The sequence below is a fragment of the Eschrichtius robustus genome, chromosome 20 (genome assembly GCF_028021215.1).
Source record: "Eschrichtius robustus isolate mEscRob2 chromosome 20, mEscRob2.pri, whole genome shotgun sequence".
In the NCBI taxonomy this organism is placed as follows: domain Eukaryota; kingdom Metazoa; phylum Chordata; class Mammalia; order Artiodactyla; family Eschrichtiidae; genus Eschrichtius; species Eschrichtius robustus.
Window position 1 is genome coordinate 24,300,909 of NC_090843.1, and position 17,382 is coordinate 24,318,290.

The 17,382-nt window shown below is 53.3% G+C and overlaps 1 protein-coding gene across 8 annotated transcripts in view; it reads right to left on the minus strand.

The window, feature by feature from the left end:
* Positions 1–815: 815 nt before the first annotated feature.
* ABCC3 (ATP binding cassette subfamily C member 3) overlaps positions 816–17,382 on the minus strand; it is a 42,716-nt gene continuing 26,149 nt past the window's right edge. For 3 of the 8 annotated variants that reach the window (XM_068530393.1, XM_068530398.1, XM_068530396.1), the window contains 14 exons: positions 15,781–15,948; positions 15,257–15,449; positions 14,182–14,296; positions 13,847–13,994; positions 13,541–13,748; positions 12,937–13,247; positions 11,660–11,859; positions 11,378–11,504; positions 10,229–10,330; positions 7,738–7,884; positions 7,430–7,588; positions 6,690–6,856; positions 4,024–4,218; positions 816–1,431 (listed from right to left, as the gene is read on the minus strand). In XM_068530393.1, the coding sequence (XP_068386494.1) occupies positions 1,323–1,431; positions 4,024–4,218; positions 6,690–6,856; positions 7,430–7,588; positions 7,738–7,884; positions 10,229–10,330; positions 11,378–11,504; positions 11,660–11,859; positions 12,937–13,247; positions 13,541–13,748; positions 13,847–13,994; positions 14,182–14,296; positions 15,257–15,449; positions 15,781–15,948 (2,349 nt within the window). In that variant the 3' untranslated portion in view covers positions 816–1,322. Of the gene's footprint in view, positions 1,432–4,023; positions 4,219–6,689; positions 6,857–7,429; positions 7,589–7,737; positions 7,885–10,228; positions 10,331–10,362; positions 11,000–11,377; positions 11,505–11,659; positions 11,860–12,936; positions 13,248–13,540; positions 13,749–13,846; positions 13,995–14,181; positions 14,297–15,256; positions 15,450–15,780; positions 15,949–17,382 lie in introns of those variants that run through there. The other 5 variants (XM_068530395.1, XM_068530394.1, XM_068530397.1 and 2 more) reach the window with 5 other exon arrangements.

Here is a 17,382-nt window from a genome sequence, read left to right on the forward strand (position 1 = left end):
TCGCTTGCCCGCTGCTCACCTCCTGCCGTACGGCCCGGTGCCTAACAGGCCATGGACCGGTACCGGTCCACGGCCCGGGGGTTGGGGACCCATGCCCTAGAGAAGCAGGCGTAGTGGTCTGAGGGATGACATAAATGAGGTGTTCGGGACTTCCCTGGTGGCGCAGTGGTTAAGAATCCACCTGCCAGTGCAGGGGACACGGATTCAAGCCCTGGTCTAGGAAGTTCCCACATGGCCGTGGAGCAGCTAAGCCCGTGCCCCACAACTACTGAGAACCTGCGCTCTAGAGCCCGTGAGCCGCAACTACTGAGCCCATGTGCCACAACTACTGAAGCCCACATGCCTAGAGCCCGTGCTCCACAACAAGAGAAGCCACCGCAATGAGAAGCCTGCGCACTGCAACGAAGAGTAGCCCCCGCTCACCGCAACTAGAGAAAGCCTGCGTGCAGCAACGAAGACCCAACGCAGCCAAAAATAAATAAATTTAAAAAATAAAATGAACTTAAAAAAAAAATGTGGAGGTGTTCACAGCAGCTTTCCCAAGAGGCCTCGGGTCAGATTTCAGGGGCTTTATTTCTCACCTTTTTACAATATCTGCACAGCAGCGCAGGAACTACTGGCAATTACCCAGTGAATTTTGGCTGTGAAGACAATATCTCTAGCCAAAAGTTCTTGGGTCTGAAGTTTTCAGATAATTCCAGCCATGTAGATGTGTATAAAGGTTACCTCTGTCTCTCCCTCCTTCCTCCCTGCCTCCTCTAAAGGTCCTAGCCCCCAGACCTTGTGAACAGAGAAAGGCTACATTGGGGTGTATGTATTGTTGACACGTAGCTTTATTTCATCAGTGCTCCGTTTTTAATGGATCCAGGCCAGCACCCCAGAGTACCAGACTCAGTTCCTAGGGACGGCCTGACCTGGCAGTCTTCTGTTCCAGAAGGAAAAAGCTTTGTTAAAATTAAAAAAAAAAAACTTCAGAGTAGAAAATATGAAAAATCATGGGGGTAGGGAGGTCATACCATGAAATGATGATTGAAAACACTACAGTGTGGAAATAACACCACATTGGGAATCAGGAGACCTGGGGACTAGTCTGGGCTCTGCCTCAAATTAGCTATGACTTTGGGCATGTCATTTGCCTCTTGGGCTTCACCTCCTCACCTGGAGCATTTAGCATGGTTATCCTGCCAGGCACTTAACAGGGACAAAAACCTGACAAATGCCCCCAGCGTTTGCCATCCAGTCCATTCTGTAGACATATCTGGTGTCCTTTCCCTTCCTGATGAAAACCAGGAATGTCCAGGAAGAAATCCCAGGAATATATTTTAGGCAAGTCCAGCATCTCTGGCCATCCCGTAGAAGATGCCTCTGGCTGCAATGAGGTTGGTTGGAGAATCAAATTCAGCTATTGTCCCTTTGTCCAGGACCAGGACCCTAGCCAAAGAAAAGAAGTGGTCAGGTCTCCATCAGCCCAGATCTGGTTTCATGGTCCAACCCTGCCCTTCTGGGTACTGCTCAGGCCCCGCAGTGACATGCCGACCCTCCCACTTCAGTCAACCCACCCAACACAGCGCTACACCACATGTGCATGCTTGCAAGGCTGGTTATTTTAGCCACTCCGTTTGCTGTCCTGGCAGATGAGGCAATTTCTGGGATGAAACACAAGGTCCGATTCATCTTTGCTAGTCGCGGCTCTGAAAACCTTCCCTAATGAGCCCTTCCCTTCGCCAGGGTCACAGGGCCTGTGTGCTTCCATCTGCTTTGTGCCAACTCAAAAAGGCACACGGCGGGAAACTGGGCTGCAGTGAGGCCTGATGCTGGAATGTGGGACTTTGGCTGCAAATCTGGCTGCTGCTGATGGGTGGATCTCCCCCCGCCCACACACACACAGTCAAGCCTGGGCCTGGGATTAGAATCTCTTGCCAACTAAACACAGGGTGCACCTGGTGCAGGGCCAACAGGCTGGCTCCCAGGTTGAGGCAGGAGCAGAAAGGCTCCCCCAAGTCCCAGGAGATACTCCTCAATAAGAGGGCCTGGACTGCACCCACTCTGTTTCCCCACCTATGGGGCTCCCAGAAACGTGTCCTGGGAAGATGTGTGTCTGTGGATATCACTGCCTAGCCACTGCCCAAATTGAAGCCCAGGAGACTGCCCCCCTCACTTCAGTGGCTTCTCATTGCCCTTAGGGTAAGGACTGAATGTTTTCCCATGGTCCTCAAAATGCAGCATAGTGAGGCCTGTCTCTTTCTCCCTCTCCTCTTGGTTCTACTGCCCCTTCACCCTTTCTACTCCAGCCTCATGTGCCCTCCTACCTCAGGGCCTTTGCATGTGATGCAGCCTTTTCCTGAAATTTTCAGCTCCCTCCCTACCCCATCTCCTCCCCTGCTCCCCAACTTTTACTCATCCTTTAGGGCTTGGCTGGTGCTTCCCTTCCTTTGGAGAGTAAGTGTCCTGGCTGCCCTGTGTGGATTGGCTTCCTCTGGCCTACACGTGTGGACCCCTGCTTCCTTCCTGAAGGCTCTAATTACACGTTCAATAGCGTGATTATTTGATTAATTTCTGCCTGCCCCACTCGAATGACTGAACTCCCAACCCCCAAGGTCAGTTTGAGTTTTCGCCCCTCAGGGCTGCTGGTGAAAACCATTTTCAGTTAGGCCTGGGAAGAGATCCTCTCAGTCCAGCCCTTTCCCTTGTCTGGACCCAGGGCCTGGGCCTTCCTGCCCACCCTCCCTTCTCCCAGTGGGATCCTGGATGGGAGTGGAGGGGGGCGGTGTGGTAGGGATGGAACAGACAGTAGCATCAGGCATTCTCAGCTTGGTTCCCAAGCCCCTGGGAGCTGTGTGGGGAACTTCTGAGAGAGGGCCAAGGTCTGCCCATTGCCCTGTCCATGTATCTCCCCACCTCCCCATGCCCTGCAGGTGTTTGTTTTGTGAATGAAGCCTTGTTGATGTACTCCCACTATACTCCTTCAGAATAGATTTGTTGCAGCCTCCTGCCTCTTCCTCACTCTGAGGCTGGCAGGCCAGCACCAGCTCGCTTCCATCAGGCTTCTGAGTCACCCAGCCCCTCCCCTGTCCTCCAGCAGCACACCTTGACGTTAGGCACAGTGAGCAAACAGGTCACATTTTTTTCCTTTTGGCTGAGTGAGCTGCCTCCCCAACGAAGCCATAAGATACCAAGAGCAAGGCTCCTTCCCTAATCCTTTGAGAAGCTGGTTCTAGGGAGAATTACAATAAAGGACAGCACTTCCTAGGATCACCTGCACTTTTTTTTTTTAACATCTTTATTGGAGTATAATTGCTTTACAATGGTGTGTTAGTTGCTGCTGTATAACAAAGTGAATCAGCTATACATATTCATATATCCCCATATCTCCTCCCTCTTGCGTCTCCCTCCCACCCTCCCTATCCCACCTCTCCAGTCACCTGCACTTTTAACGCTTTATTTCATTGACTCCTTACAACAACCCTGAGAGAGAGAGGTTCATGAAGGTTTTGTGAATTGCCCAATGTCATACAGCAGTCAGCAGCAGAGCCAGGCTTGGGACTCAGCCCTCTGCTTTCCCACAACAAAGCATCTACTCCGCATGGGACCCGAGCATCGTGCACCTTTCCTCAGTGGCTTCCTGGTCTGTACGCTTACCTCACAGGATGGGAATGAGGCTCAAATGAAGCCATGGCCATGTGGGCACTCTGGAAACAGTGCTCAGGAAGTGACGGGATTTGGCATGAAGGATCTGGTTCCCCTCACCTCATAGTATTAAGGGGTGGGGGGGGGAGGTGAGCCATGCCTAAGGAGCCCCAGTGTGCCCCTTCCCCAAAGCGTCCCTTGTGTCTCAGAAAGCATCACTGTGCCCCCGGTGCCCAGATAACCCACACTGTTCTGCAACCCCCCCCCCCCAAAACCTTAGACGATCCCACGAGGCTCCCATATCCACATATCCAGATAACCTTAATCTGCCTGCCACTTCCCCACGGCCCAGGTGACCCCACCAGGTCCCTCCCTGCTTGGGTTCCGGTGCCCCACCTGGTGTAGTCCATGATGGTGTTGAGCCGATGTGCGATGGTCAGCACCGTGCAGGCCTCAAACTGGGTGTGGATGGTGGCCTGGATGAGGTCATCAGTCTCCAGGTCGATGGCAGCTGTGGCCTCGTCTAAAACCAGGATGCGACTCTTGCGAAGCAGGGCTCTGGCCAGGCACACGAGCTGCCGCTGGCCCACGCTGAAAATGGGGAAGGCAAGGTATCTCTAGCTGGGTGCCCCCAACCTGCCCCCAGGCCTCATTCCCCAAACTGTTTCTGTCTCCACTCCTTCCCAATGGCCCAGGGCTGGCTCTCTGTCTAACCTCTCCCATTTCTGCCTTAGCCCAGTACTCCTGGAACACAGAGTTGAGGTCTGGACACCACGGGGATAATGAGGGGCCTTGCGGGTAGAGCCAGTACTTAACAACATTGTGAAATCCCCAGTCTGTCTCTGGCACCCCTGGCCTCTTCTTCCTGTGCTTTCTTCCCTATCCTCACTCCTCAACTAGTGTCACCGTGTTTTTCTGCCTCAATCTATCAGTCATTTACACCTTAGTAATAACACACTTAAATGCCTCCTCCTGGATATTTGCACACATCATGTTATCTTGCTGAGCCTAATATCACACAATTTAGTCATCTTCTGCCCCCATGGGGAATATAGGTCAGGGTTCCGTTGTGGGAACAAGGAAGGGACAGGGCAGAGGAGGCTATGGGGGGTTCCCCGTGTCTGGTCCCTGGGAAGGTGGTGGAGGGGTGGAACGCATACCTTCCACCTCCTGCCTTGGAAGCTAGAGCTAAGGAACAAAGAGAGGCTGTGTTCCCAACCACAGAGGCTGCAGCACCCCCCACACCCAGGGACAAATACCTCAGCCCTTCCCACAGGGGTGAGTCACTACAGCCCGAGTGAAGGCCAGGCTCTCTCCCCGTCCTATTCCCGCAACTAATGAAGGTTTTGGCAGCAGAATGAGTCGCCAGATAGAGCTCAGGGCTGATTTATGGTGGGACTGGCACAGGATACAGGTTACACTTAAAGTGGCTACAAGCTCAATGAGGGAGGAGGGGAGTGGATTTCTGTCTCAGATCCTGGGGGATGTGGGGATGGAGGGGATGCTCTGGGGAGAGGTGCTGATGGCAAGCAAGGATAGGAGAATGGACCAAAAAACAGCTGTGGGGCACAGGGTCTGAAAGCCTAGGCTCGTCCGCCAGCCACCCCCAACATGGTTGTGTAAGTGAAATCCAAGTACTGTGCACATTCATTCTTACAGGGCTGCCTGGGGAGGCGGGGGCATCCCACCAGTGGCTATGATGCAGTTAGGAAAGTTTTAGGGCAAAAGCTCCCACTTCCCTGAGTCCTTGCCCCACCCCTTGCTAGCTGAGCAGCTTTGGGCAAATAACTTTATACTCTGGACCCTCATTTCTGGCCCACAGGACTGCAGTAAAGATTAAAGGAGACAGTAGAGGCCAAAGTGCCTTGAACACTATTAAGTGCTGAGCAAACGTACAGATTTTTGTTTTTGTTTTTCCTGGAGAGAGTCCAGTCCATAGGTATGGACCGAGTAGAATAATACGAATAGCTAAGTTTCTCAGGAGTATATCCAGTCTAAGTGCTTTCCATTTCATCACAATAACCCTAAGACTGCTCTGTCCAAATGATGGCCACTAGCCACATGTGACTGTTGACCACTTGAAATACGACAAGTCTGAACTGAGATGTGCTGTACGTGTAAAAATACACACGGGATTTTATACTTGAAAAAATGCAAACTATCCGTAATAGCTTTTGTATCAATTACATGTTGAAATGATATTTTAGATATATTAGGCTACGTAACATACACAATTAAAATTTATTTCATCAGTTTCTTTTTCTTTTTTTTTAATGTGGCTATTAGGCAAATTTTATTTACACATATGTGGCTCATAGTATATTTTTATTGGGCGGCATGGTGCTAACAGGTATGGGACTGTTATTATCCCATCAGAGTAAAGGAAAAGAAGGCACAAAGAGGTTAAGCAGCTTGCTCCAAATCACACAACTAACACAGGTACAAGTGCCTCAAGCCTTTAGACTCAGTAAGAAGTGACTCTGGCCCTCCCTGATACACGGCACAGCGACTGGTGATATAAGGTCGGGGGCTATAAGGAAGCAAAGAAAGGCCCGGAGAGCTCACTTTGCCCACTTCTAAACCACAAACAAAACTGCATCCACCTTGGAAAATATATAAGCTTTCTCTAAAGCTCTGTAGTTTTCCTCTTATCTGCTCCACAGGTTCAGTCCACAGCCCCTCCTCAGGCCAAGCACAACATTGACAATCTCACAAGAGAGGACCGATTAGGGCTTTGGAATCTCCCAGGCATGTCTTCTCCCAGCTGTGTGACTTTGGCCCTGCCTCAGTTTCTCTGGAGCTTGTGTGAGGAGTCAGTGAAGTAGTGCAAGTGCCTGGCACACAGAATATGCTCAATACAAGACAGTGCCCCCTGAGTTCACGCTGGCTGAGATGGGAGTGGGAGGGCAGGAGGGGGCTGGCCTGTGCCCCCTGAGTTCACGCTGGCTGAGATGGGAGTGGGAGGGCAGGAGGGGGCTGGCCTGGATTTGGTGTTGTCTGATGCTAGACCCTCTATAGTGCTGCAGAGTGCTATTCCTGACCCACCCACTCCCAGCTGTTACCTGAGATTCTCCCCGCCCTCGGAGCACTGGAAGTCCAGGCCTGCCGGCTGGGAGCTCACAAACGTGTGCAGGTGGGACTGCTCCAAGGCTCGCCACATGTCTTCCTCCGAGTAATTGCCAAAGGGGTCCAGGTTCATGCGCAGGGTCCCCGAGAACAAGATGGGGTCCTGGGGACAAAGCAAGGCCTCAGAGGGAGGCAGCTCAGGCCCCATAGGAAGCCATGGGCCCCAAGGTCAGGGAACAAGAAAGGGGTTGAGGTGGCGGCATTCCCACTCTGACTCCAGCCCTCCAGGAGGGAGGCAATGGCCAAGGAGATAGAAAAACGCCTGTGGGGAAGTGATAAACCTCAGCTTTGCCAACCCAAAATCCTGCGCTAAGGCAGAAACCTGAACCGCTAATCTGACTCCAAAGTGTCCAGTCAGCAGAAAAAAATACCCCAGAGGAGTCAGAAAAAGTGAAATGTAGTTCAGAGCTATGAAACCAGGAGGCCAGGGTAGAAGGCCTCTGGGGTGGGCTGTGTGGAGGGGCCTGTTGTTCTGCTGGTCCAAGAGGTCAGAGGACAGGGTCTTATTGGGCAGGAGACGTCTGACCCTTCCAGACCCACGACGGGGGGCCGCTCTGTGGCTCTGCTCCAGCCTCCCAGAGAGAGGTCCCAGTCTTGAACTCCAAGCTACAGAACAGGGGTGGGACCTGCCGCCAGAGTCACTGGTCAGTGTGGCCAGCCCACGCCAGGCTGCTACCTGGGGGATGATGGTCAGCTGAGAACGCAGGTCATGGAGCCCGATGTCGGCCACATTGAGGCCGTCGATGAGGATGTCGCCCTCTGCGGCTTCCAGGATGCGGAACAGGCAGAGGGTCATGGACGATTTGCCAGCCCCAGTGCGGCCCACGATCCCCACCTGGAGGCAGTGGGGGGCCGTCAGGGGGAGGCTGGGGGTCAGCGGGGCTGTTGCCAGGACTCCCCTGGGAGGCCAAGCAGACCCTTGGGCTGGGCCCCTGCCATCCCACAGACCCACGCTTCCCAGGGAAAAACCCGCCCCACACGCACCTTCTCGCCACCTCGCACTTGTAGACTCAAGTCCTTCAGCACCAGCTCCAGGCCCGGCCGGTAGCGCACAGAGTAATTCCGGAACTCCACCTCACCCTGCAGTGGCCAGCCCGCTGGCGGGCGGCTGCCCTCCACCACCCAGGGGGCCTGGCCGCCAGGGGAAGACAGGATCCTCATCAGGGGGGCACCTCTTCCCCAGCCCAGCCATCTCCCAACTTTGGTCTGCCTCCCTCCCCAGGCCCCTGCCATCCTCACCCACCAGGGACCCTGGCGGGGAGGCCCTGGTGCTCATGTGGCCCAACCTTGTGGTTCAATGTCTCTTTATCCCTCTGACATTATTCCCCACAGAACTTTGCTCTTCCCTATTCCCCCGTGCCCCACGGCCCTAAGCGGCCCCTCCCACCTGCCCTCACTTCCCCTTTCACCATTCTTTATTATTGAGTGGCTACTCCGCGACAGGTAGTGGGGTCAACAATGGTAAACAAGACAAAGGCCTTGTCCCCATGAGGCTTACATCCGAGTCTAGGGGGGCATACAGTTGACAAATAAGTAAGTCTACATAACGTCAGATGGTGATGAGTGTGGATAAGTGTCTGGTGTTGCTATTCTGTACAGGGTGGTCAGGGAAGGCTTCCTGGAGGAGGTGATATTTAAATAAAGACCTGAAGGAAGTGAAGGAACAAGACAAGTAGATATCTGGGGGAAGGGCATGCCAGACAGAGGGAACGGCAAGTACAAATACTTCCAGGTGTGTTCTGGATCGCAATGACAAAGGTGAGAGGTAGGAGACAAGTAGTGGATGGCCCCATCACATAGGGCTTTGCTGGCCATTTTAAGGACTGTGTTTTTTTACCCTGAGTAAGATGTAGGGCCATGCACAGAGGAATAACATGATTTGGTGTGTTTTTAAAGGATCTCCCTGCTGCTATTTAGGGGAGGGAGAGTGGAGGGTGTTTTGAAATGGGGGTTCAGACTGTCAGCAGTCAAAAAGCAAAGCAGCCAGTATAGGTAGACCGCTCTCTTGAGGAGGTGTCAAGAGAATGGACAGTAGGGTTGGGGGCAGAATTTTTGAGAATGTGGAGACAGGATCATGTGTGTAGAGAGGGGATATGGGAATGCTAGGCACAAAGAGGGAGAATTTGAAGATCCCAGAGAATGGGGGATGAGGGAATGATAAGGGATGCATGGGGAAGACAGGGGTAGATGGGGGCCCCATGGGCAGGAGAGGCCAGGTTGGGAGGAACAGGTGGGGTGGGGCTCAATGGGGGCTGACAGGGCAGGAGCTCAGGTCACAGAAGCCATGAAGTGCTTTCCAAGTAGGAGCGAGGGGCTATTTTGTCTGAATGTTGCTGAGAGGTTGAATTAGATGAGAACAGAAAAGTGTCCCTAGGTCGGGAAGCGGGAAAGTCATTGGTGAGTGGGTTCAGTGGAGTGATAGGGCCAGAAACCAGGCTACAGGGTGATGAGGCAGTGGGGAGAGCACCTGCAGACCATATTTTAAAGCCAGTTTCACGACAAAGGAGAGCAGAGAAATGGGACATAGGATACAGGGGAAAGGGAGGGTTGGTTTGAGTGTCTAGAATGGAAGCTAAAAGAGCTTATTTTTGCGTGTGGATGGGAATCATCCAACAGAGGGAGCAAGATGGATGATGTAGCAGATGGAGGGTGTGATTGAGGAAGTGAAGTCCTTGGGTGGCCATGCAAAGAAGTAGAGGGAGTGGACTTCGAAATGAGAAAGGAAGAAGGTGGAAGGGACACAGGCAGATTTGAAAGTCTGGAGGCAGGAAGGCTGAGGGAGTTCACATCTTGTAAGCCGTTTTCTCACTGAAGCGTTAGGCAAGGTTGATGACTGAGCCTATGATGACCGACGACTGAGTGATTCGGTCGATGACTGAGCACAGGGAGAAGGGGATGTGGGGGTTTAAGGAAAGAGAATGGTCGAAACAGAACTTGCTGAAAGTGGGAACACATGCTTCTTGGAGAAGCAAAACAGGAACACCCAGCCGTGGTGTGTGGTTATAAACTTGAAGTAAAATCAATGATTTTCTCCAGCAACGTTTTAGCAGCTGAGCACTGGCATGTTTCAGAAGGTAGACAGATGGGCTCGTCTGGGGTGAGGATGACTGAGAGAGAGAAGGGCAAGGGACTTGAGAGCACTGGCACTGGTGGAGCATAGGATCCAGGCTGGATGAGCTCATGGACAGAGGGACAGAGGCAGGGCACGGGACTGGGGGGTCCCAGGGAGGACAAGGTACTGTGACCAAGGAGGGCTTGGAACAACGGGAGCTGTCCTCTCCCACTACATCAGGAACTGCTTGAGGGCAGACCTTGTCTTGCTCTACACCTCCTCACATAGACCTCTGGTTGACACTCAAGAAGGGTTGAATGAATGAATGAATGAATGAAGAGCCACCTGAACAACTGGCCTGGGGGTGTAGGGATGGTGGGTCACCAAGCACCCCTCCCTGCCCCAGGCTCATCCCGTACCCACCTCAGTCTCCGTCTTGGAGTACTCTTTGACTCTCTCCACGGCCACAATATTAGACTCCAAGTCTGATATCGTTCGTATCATCCAGTTCAGAGCCAACGTCACCTAGCCAAAGGGACTGGGTCATAAGCGGGGCAATCTCTCTTCCCCCTGAAATGGCTTTGGGAGGAGTTCAGACTCCTTGACTATGCTCCTATCCTATCCCAGCTATGACCCAGGGGGGCCTGGGCAAACCCATAGATGTGCCACCTGGGGCTCAAATCACAACTGTACCTCAGGCATTGACAATGCAGACTTAACAAAAGGCCACCCAGCCCAGTGTTTCCTAAACTTTAATATGCACAAGAAAGATTTCCCAGGGAATCTTGATAAAATGTAGCTTCTAATTCAGTAGGTGTGTGGTGGGACGCGAGATTCTACATGGCTAAGAAGCTCACAGATGAGGTTGATGCAGCTGGTCCTTGGACCACACTTTGTGGATCAAGGAGTCTTGATAGACAACGCTGAAGCCAGAGCCCCAGGTCTATTGTATCAGAATCTACAGTTTAAGATCTCCAGGTGATTCATATGCACATTAAAGTTTGAGAAGACTGACCTGTCTGGATTGTCCTTTGTTTACAGAACGTTCAAGACTTGAGTCACCTGAGGCGTTGCAAATGTGATCTGCTTCACAAAAATTCCATCTGCAGTTATTTAACGCTTTGACAATATAGGCTGATATCAGGGTGACCTTCCCAGGCTCCAGTTACCTGCTCCGTGTACTTTCTCTGCAGGCTTGTGAAATGAGGTGTATTCCAGCTCTCCACGTCCCTGCCCCCGGAACCCCTGTCAGGGTTGACCTCTAGATCTTGTGCAGGCAGGGCAAATTCTATTTGTCTCTTGGGGCCAAGCTCCAAGATAATTTCTCCAACACTCCAGGGTAGAGACCTCCTCTGGGCTCCTTCCTCCACTAAGGTCTGTGCACCCCACAGTACCATCCCCTGCTGGTAGGAGTGACTCTCCACACTTGACTGGGAGCTCACAGTCCCAGGGAGCAGAACCTGTGGCTGGTCCCCATCTGGGGCAGAGCGAGGTGCCCAGGAGATGCTTGTGAAACCTGTGTGGCCTCTGCCCCAGTGGCGGCCCTGACCCAGGACCCAGACCTCTGCGTACCTGTAGGGCATAGGACACAGACAGGCCCACCAGCCCTGGGCTCAGGCTGCTTCTCCCAATCACAGCAAAGAGTGCAGTGAAGAGCACAACACAGTTGCCCACGAACTCCACTCGGACCCCCAGCCACCTGTGGGGATTAGGCAAGGAGGAAACGGGGCAGATGCAAGAAGGGGGCTGTTCAGAGGGAAGGAGGGGCTTGGACCCAGAACACCAGGGTCTCTCCCGCAGAGACACTGGTGGAAACTCATGGGAGGAGCAGGGGCTGAGGGAACAGCTTCTGACCTGTTGGAGGCGATGTAGGGGTAGCAGCTCCTCTGGTTGGTGTCCACCTTAGCATCACTGATGGCCTCGAAGTCCTGGCTGCGGCCATAGGCCCGGATGACGCTGGAGCCGGTCACCGTCTCCAAAAAGTGGGAGTAGATGGGTGAGCGGCTGACAGATTCCAGCCGCTTCAGTTGCCGTGACGTAGCCACATAGAGGCGCTGACAGGGGATGGAGAAAGAGCTTGGAGTCAGGACCGTGGGGCCCCAACTCAGTCCAGCACGCCCTCTGGACCCATGTGAGCCACCTCCCCGTCAGTCCCACTGCCCCATGAGACCTTGCTCCCTTCCTCCCGCTCCGCCCAGAAGAACCCAAGACTTGGGGGCCTGATATGGCTCCACGAACCCATCCCACCCTTCCCCTCTGGTCAGCTCTGCTCACTCTTCCAGGCCACTGTGTCCACGAAGCCTTTCCCGATTCCCTCTCAGCTCCTGACCCCCTCACCTCTGCGGGGGCCTAGATTATTGCACTGACTCTGCTTTGCCTCCTGTGACTATGCCTGTCTCCACTTAGGGGCCCTAGCAGTGTGTTCACACAATCAAAATTTTGCAAAATTTGCAAAAATAAGATAATTTTGTATTCTTTTTCTTAAAGAGCCTCTCCCCGCCCCACCCCCCAGTTGTTTAAACTTCAGCCCCACAAAAACACAGTTCTGCCTCCACCTTCCGTCTTCTACCCTGTGGGCCCCAAGATGGCCAGGGCCATGTAGGATTTGCATCTGAGAGTCCCCCATCCCAGCACAGAGCACAGTCTTCACACACAGGCCTGAGCTTCTGGCCACTTGTGGATTACCTTCACTGACTGATTAATTAATGGCAGGATAGGGGCTCAGCAACACAAATGCCTTTTATAGGTAGCTGTATCTGAATGTTATCAACTCGTCCACGTTAAAAACATGTATGTAAGTTTAGATATATCTAAAAAGAAGGGAAGGATAATGTGTCTCAAACCGTTGACAATATTTTATTAAAAAATAGCCAGCAGGAAGGAGTTCCGGGGCCAGTCACAATTTACAAGGATTTCATTTTATCCTGTCAACAACTCTGTGAGGTAGGTTCTATGATTCTATTTTACAGGTGAGGAAAATGAGTTTCAAAGAGGTATTTGCTGAACCAAATCCAGCTGTGAAGCTGCGGGGCCTGACCTCCCTACATCCCACCACTGGTGGCCCCCGAGAGAGCCCCGGCCACACAACGGCCACGCTCACAAAAAGCCACGCCCACCCACTCAGGGCACACCTGCACAAAGAGGTAGAGGACAGCCAAAGGCAGGATGACCACAGCGAAGAGTGGCGTGCTGGCCACGATGACCACGAGGGTGGAGATGGAGTTGTAGAAGGAATTCAGCAGCATGAGGATGGTGGGAGCCAGAACCTCATCGATGATGCAGATGTCCTTGGAGAAGCGGTTAAGGATGCGGCCTGAGGGCGTCGTATCGAAGAAGGACTGAGGCGAGCGCATCTTGTTGTGCAGCAGTGCCTGGTGAAGCAAGCGCGCAGCCTGGACACCTCCCACCGCCATCGTGACGGCTGACAGCATCACCAGGAGCCCTGGTGGAGGAGGAGAGGGGCGCTCGTTCACCTGGGCCAGGTGGCAGGCATGCAGGGGCGGGTTCCGAGATGGGCGAGAGCCTTGGTGAACTAGGCAGGCTCAGACGCAGGACATGGCTAGGGTGAGCTAGACAGGGCCAGAGGCAGGTAGACTGCTAGGGTGGGTTAGGGAGTCCCTGGGGCTGCGACAGTGGAGAAAGACTGAGAGGCGAGGGCATGGTTTGGGGGACCCAGCAGCCCAGAGATGAGGAAGGGGCCACTGTAGCCCCTTCTAGGTATCTCTGCAGGCTCACCTTGCAGAATTCCCAAGGCGGCGTAGACGCCCAGCCTCTGGGAGGTGTTGTTCTGCTGGCCGTTCACCACAGCCTCACTGGTCCAGGCACTGAGCCAAACGTTGGCCCCAATGGCAGCCGCACTTTGACCCCCGTGCAGCAGACAGATGACGAGCGTAGCACAGAGCCCCACGGCCCTGGCGTAATCCCAGAACACACTCAGCTTCACCTGCATGGCCACAGCGGTTGGACAGAGGACTCCGGTGAGCCCCGGGACTGCTAGGGGCCTGCCCACCCCCTCCATCCCTCCCCGCCCACCCTACTCACAGTGCCCATCTCCACCTTCTCCTCCTGGGTCAGCACCTGGCTCGCCTTTGCCTCTGTTGCCTGCACTACCTTTTCTGCCGCACCCAGGCGCCTCCTGGACACAGGCCGACCCTGGCCCTCTCCTTCCAGGGACATGGCACTCAGCTGTCTGTGGAGGCAACTGGTCAGGCCCAGGGAGGAGGCCTCCAGCACAGCCACAGACAGAGCCCCAGACGAGGTTCAGGCTGCAGCCGGAGGCCCGGGGTGCGTCAGGGAGAACGCCCACCTACGCCTCCCGTCAGGGCTTGGGAGCCCTGGTACCGTCTCCCGGGGGCTGAGAGCTCGCAGGTGCTCACCTCATAAACTGCTTCTGGACCTCGTATGTCACTGGCTCATTATCCGTCAGGTCTGTGTGATTGCTGAGCGTGTCCTCAATCAGCAGCACCTCCTCATCCTCTCTGTCCTCCAAGGCTGCAGCGGGGAGGCAGAAAGGAGAGTTTGGCTAGCTTACCCCGCAAGCCCCTGCTATCCCCCGCCCCACTCCAATGACGAGGCCTGAATGGACAAGCGAGAGGCAAGGGGAGAGGGACTGAGAGGGCAGCAAGAACAACAAGAAAAATAAATGACGAATTTCGTGTTGGAAAGAAAAAGGGTGGCAAGAAAGACTGAGGTTAGACAGGAAGAAAAGCTTCCCATCAGGGACTACGTAGAAGGGGATTCAAATATAAGGGTCAGGAGCTTGGGCTCTAGAGTCAGACTGGCTGAGCTAAAATCCCACTTCCTCACCGCATGAGTTTAGGCAGGCATGTAAAATGGGGATAATAATAGTACCTACTTCATTGTGTCATTGTGAGGATTAAAGGAAAGAATGTGTGTCAAGAGCTTGCAAGGGGCATAGCCCTTAGTAAATGCTCGAGACATGTTAGCTGCATATACGGAAGTAGGCGAGAAAGCCCAGGAGAAGGTCTGTGAGCCAGCTGGGAGCCTGGGGTTGGGGAGCCAGGACTGGACAACAAGGGGGTCTCAATATGCTCCATGAAGACAGGGATTTTTCTGTTTGTTCACTGCTGTCTCAGCGTCTGGAATAGTGCCTGGACATAGTAATTGCTCCATAAATATTTGTTGATAAATAAATGACTTTTCCAAGCATTTGCATATTTACTAAACAATTCATCTGTGAAACAGTTTTGCCGTACAAGCTGGGCCTGGGCCCTTAGGCCCTTTTGACACATGAAGGAAGATGAGGAGGAAGGACTTGAATCCATCCAGTTCACTTTCCCTGTTGGTGGTGTCTGACATCACGCAGATGGTCCAAGTTCCCCAGAACCTCCCTTGTACAACACTGGGCCTGTCCACAGACACTCAGAGGCTACAGGACAGGGGAGAAGCTGGGAGGGCAGGGGAATACGGAGGGCCAAGAATGGCAGATACCGGTCCTGCTGTCGGCCTCCTGGTGCTCCTTGCCCTCACCAGGTGCATAGTTGCGGAGAAAGTTGGCAAAGGAGCCGTTGCGCTGCAGCAGGGCTGCGTAAGTGCCAATCTCAGACACCTGCCCATCAGCTAGCACTATGACAAAGTCCGTCTGGGGCAGGAAGCTGATGCCGTGCGTCACTAGCACCCGTGTCTGGGGAGAAGGCAGCAGGCTATCACTCCCACTGCCCTCAGCACACACCCCTGGCACAGCGCGGGGCCACGGAGTGAGTGTGAGGTGCCTGTGTGCCGGCAGCATGAGCAGACACATCAGGGGCTCACGCCGTGCTCAGCGCAGCTGGCTCAGTGCCTGAGGGGCACCGTCCCCCACCCCCGCCCCAGGTTTCCCCCACTGCCCAGCCCATGCTCCTGTTCCGCAGGCCCTCCATCCCTCCAGGTCTCACCCGAACCCCTTGGCCTCCCACCAGTCTTCTCCTGTGGCCCTAGACCTCACCTTAGCCCCCTTAGCCTCTGGGAGGCCTCACCTTTCCTGCCAGCACACCTTCTGGCCCAATGACTTGGTCAAAGATATGCTTGGCCACGTGGGAGTCCACGGCTGACAATGGGTCATCCAGCAAAAAAATGTCAGCATCACTGTAAACAGCTCGGGCCAGACTGACCCGTTGACGCTGGCCCCCAGACAGGTTAATGCCCTGGATGGGTTGGAGGAGGGAGGTGAGAGGTGTATATTGGGTAGAAGGGAGTCAGGCCATCACAAGGGGGACAGGGCTGTGTCTGTCTGTTGTCATTCAAAAAGGCAGACCTCTAAATTCACATTTCATATGCCTGGTCCTGTACCTGGGAAGCTCTAAGGCCATGGAGGAAGGGGTGGTGGCTCTTAGAGTCCTCCCAGGGCAGGTAAGGACATCCTTCTCCCGGCCCAGCTCGTTTCCCTGCCTTCCACCTTCATACTCTGGGAGGCTGGAAATCCCCAGGAGGTCCTTAATAGAACTTTCAGTCTCCCATCAACCATACGGTTCGCAGATGACTTTCATAACAATTATCCCATTTGGTCCTCTTGTCAGTCTTTCCAGGGAGGTATCATTAGCCCCACTTTCTAGATGAAGAAACTAGAGCTCAAGATGTTAATGACTTTGTCCAGGGTCCCAAACTATTAAGGGCAAAAGCAAGGATGGAAACCCAGCATCCACCCCAGAATTTATCAACCCTGAGATCATTCACGTACCAGAGGGGAGGTAAGTTCACTCCTTAAACCCATTATGCAGAAACTGAGGCACACAGCAGCAGGGTTGGGCCTAGAGGGCTGACCCCAGAGGTATAGCCTGCTTTCCTACCACCAGCTTCCCTCATTCCCTCTGGAACAGGCCCAGCTCTTTGGGGGGTACCCTGAGAAACTGACCCCTGGGGAGAACAAATGTGGGGTGGGAGCTGGAGCTGCTGAAAAGCAAGGAGTGGACATGGAAGCTGTAGTGACTGAGACGCGTGAACTTGCCTGCATTCAACCAACCAGTCTTTCTCCAGTGCTACTATGTTCTGGGCACTAAATCAGGCTTGTGCGTGTGAGGTCAGTGTGGGTCCAGGAGAGATGGGAAGGAGGAGTTGTATCGTAGATCAGGAGGTCTACTCTGGGTTCCTATAATCTTGGACTCCTACTTAAAAGTTTCCCATCCCCACTGCCAGGCTCAGGCCCTCATTTCTCCAGGGCACCACGAGAGCCTCCTCACTGGTTCCTGTGCCTTTGGGCCCCTCCACACTGCAGCCAGGGCAGCTTTTCAAAATGCAATTCCTGCCCCTGCTTAAAACTCTTCACTGACAAGTTGAACGTCAAGATAAAAAATGATGGTAATGGATTATAACCCATTGAATCAAATAAGAATCCATGAGCCCACATTGATATAAAAAAATTAATGAATAAGTAATAAGCCAACTAATAACTATAGAAGGAATGGAGTTATAAAATCAGCATTTGGCCAACATCATAGTAAACACTGACTCAGGCAAAAATCATCAATGAAAGTTATAAAACGAAATCATCAGTAAACGGTGGTACCACCTCAATCAAGAGATCAAAGGTAACATTGTCAGTAACGCATGAACTGACACCATGTGCCTCCTGATATGATGCA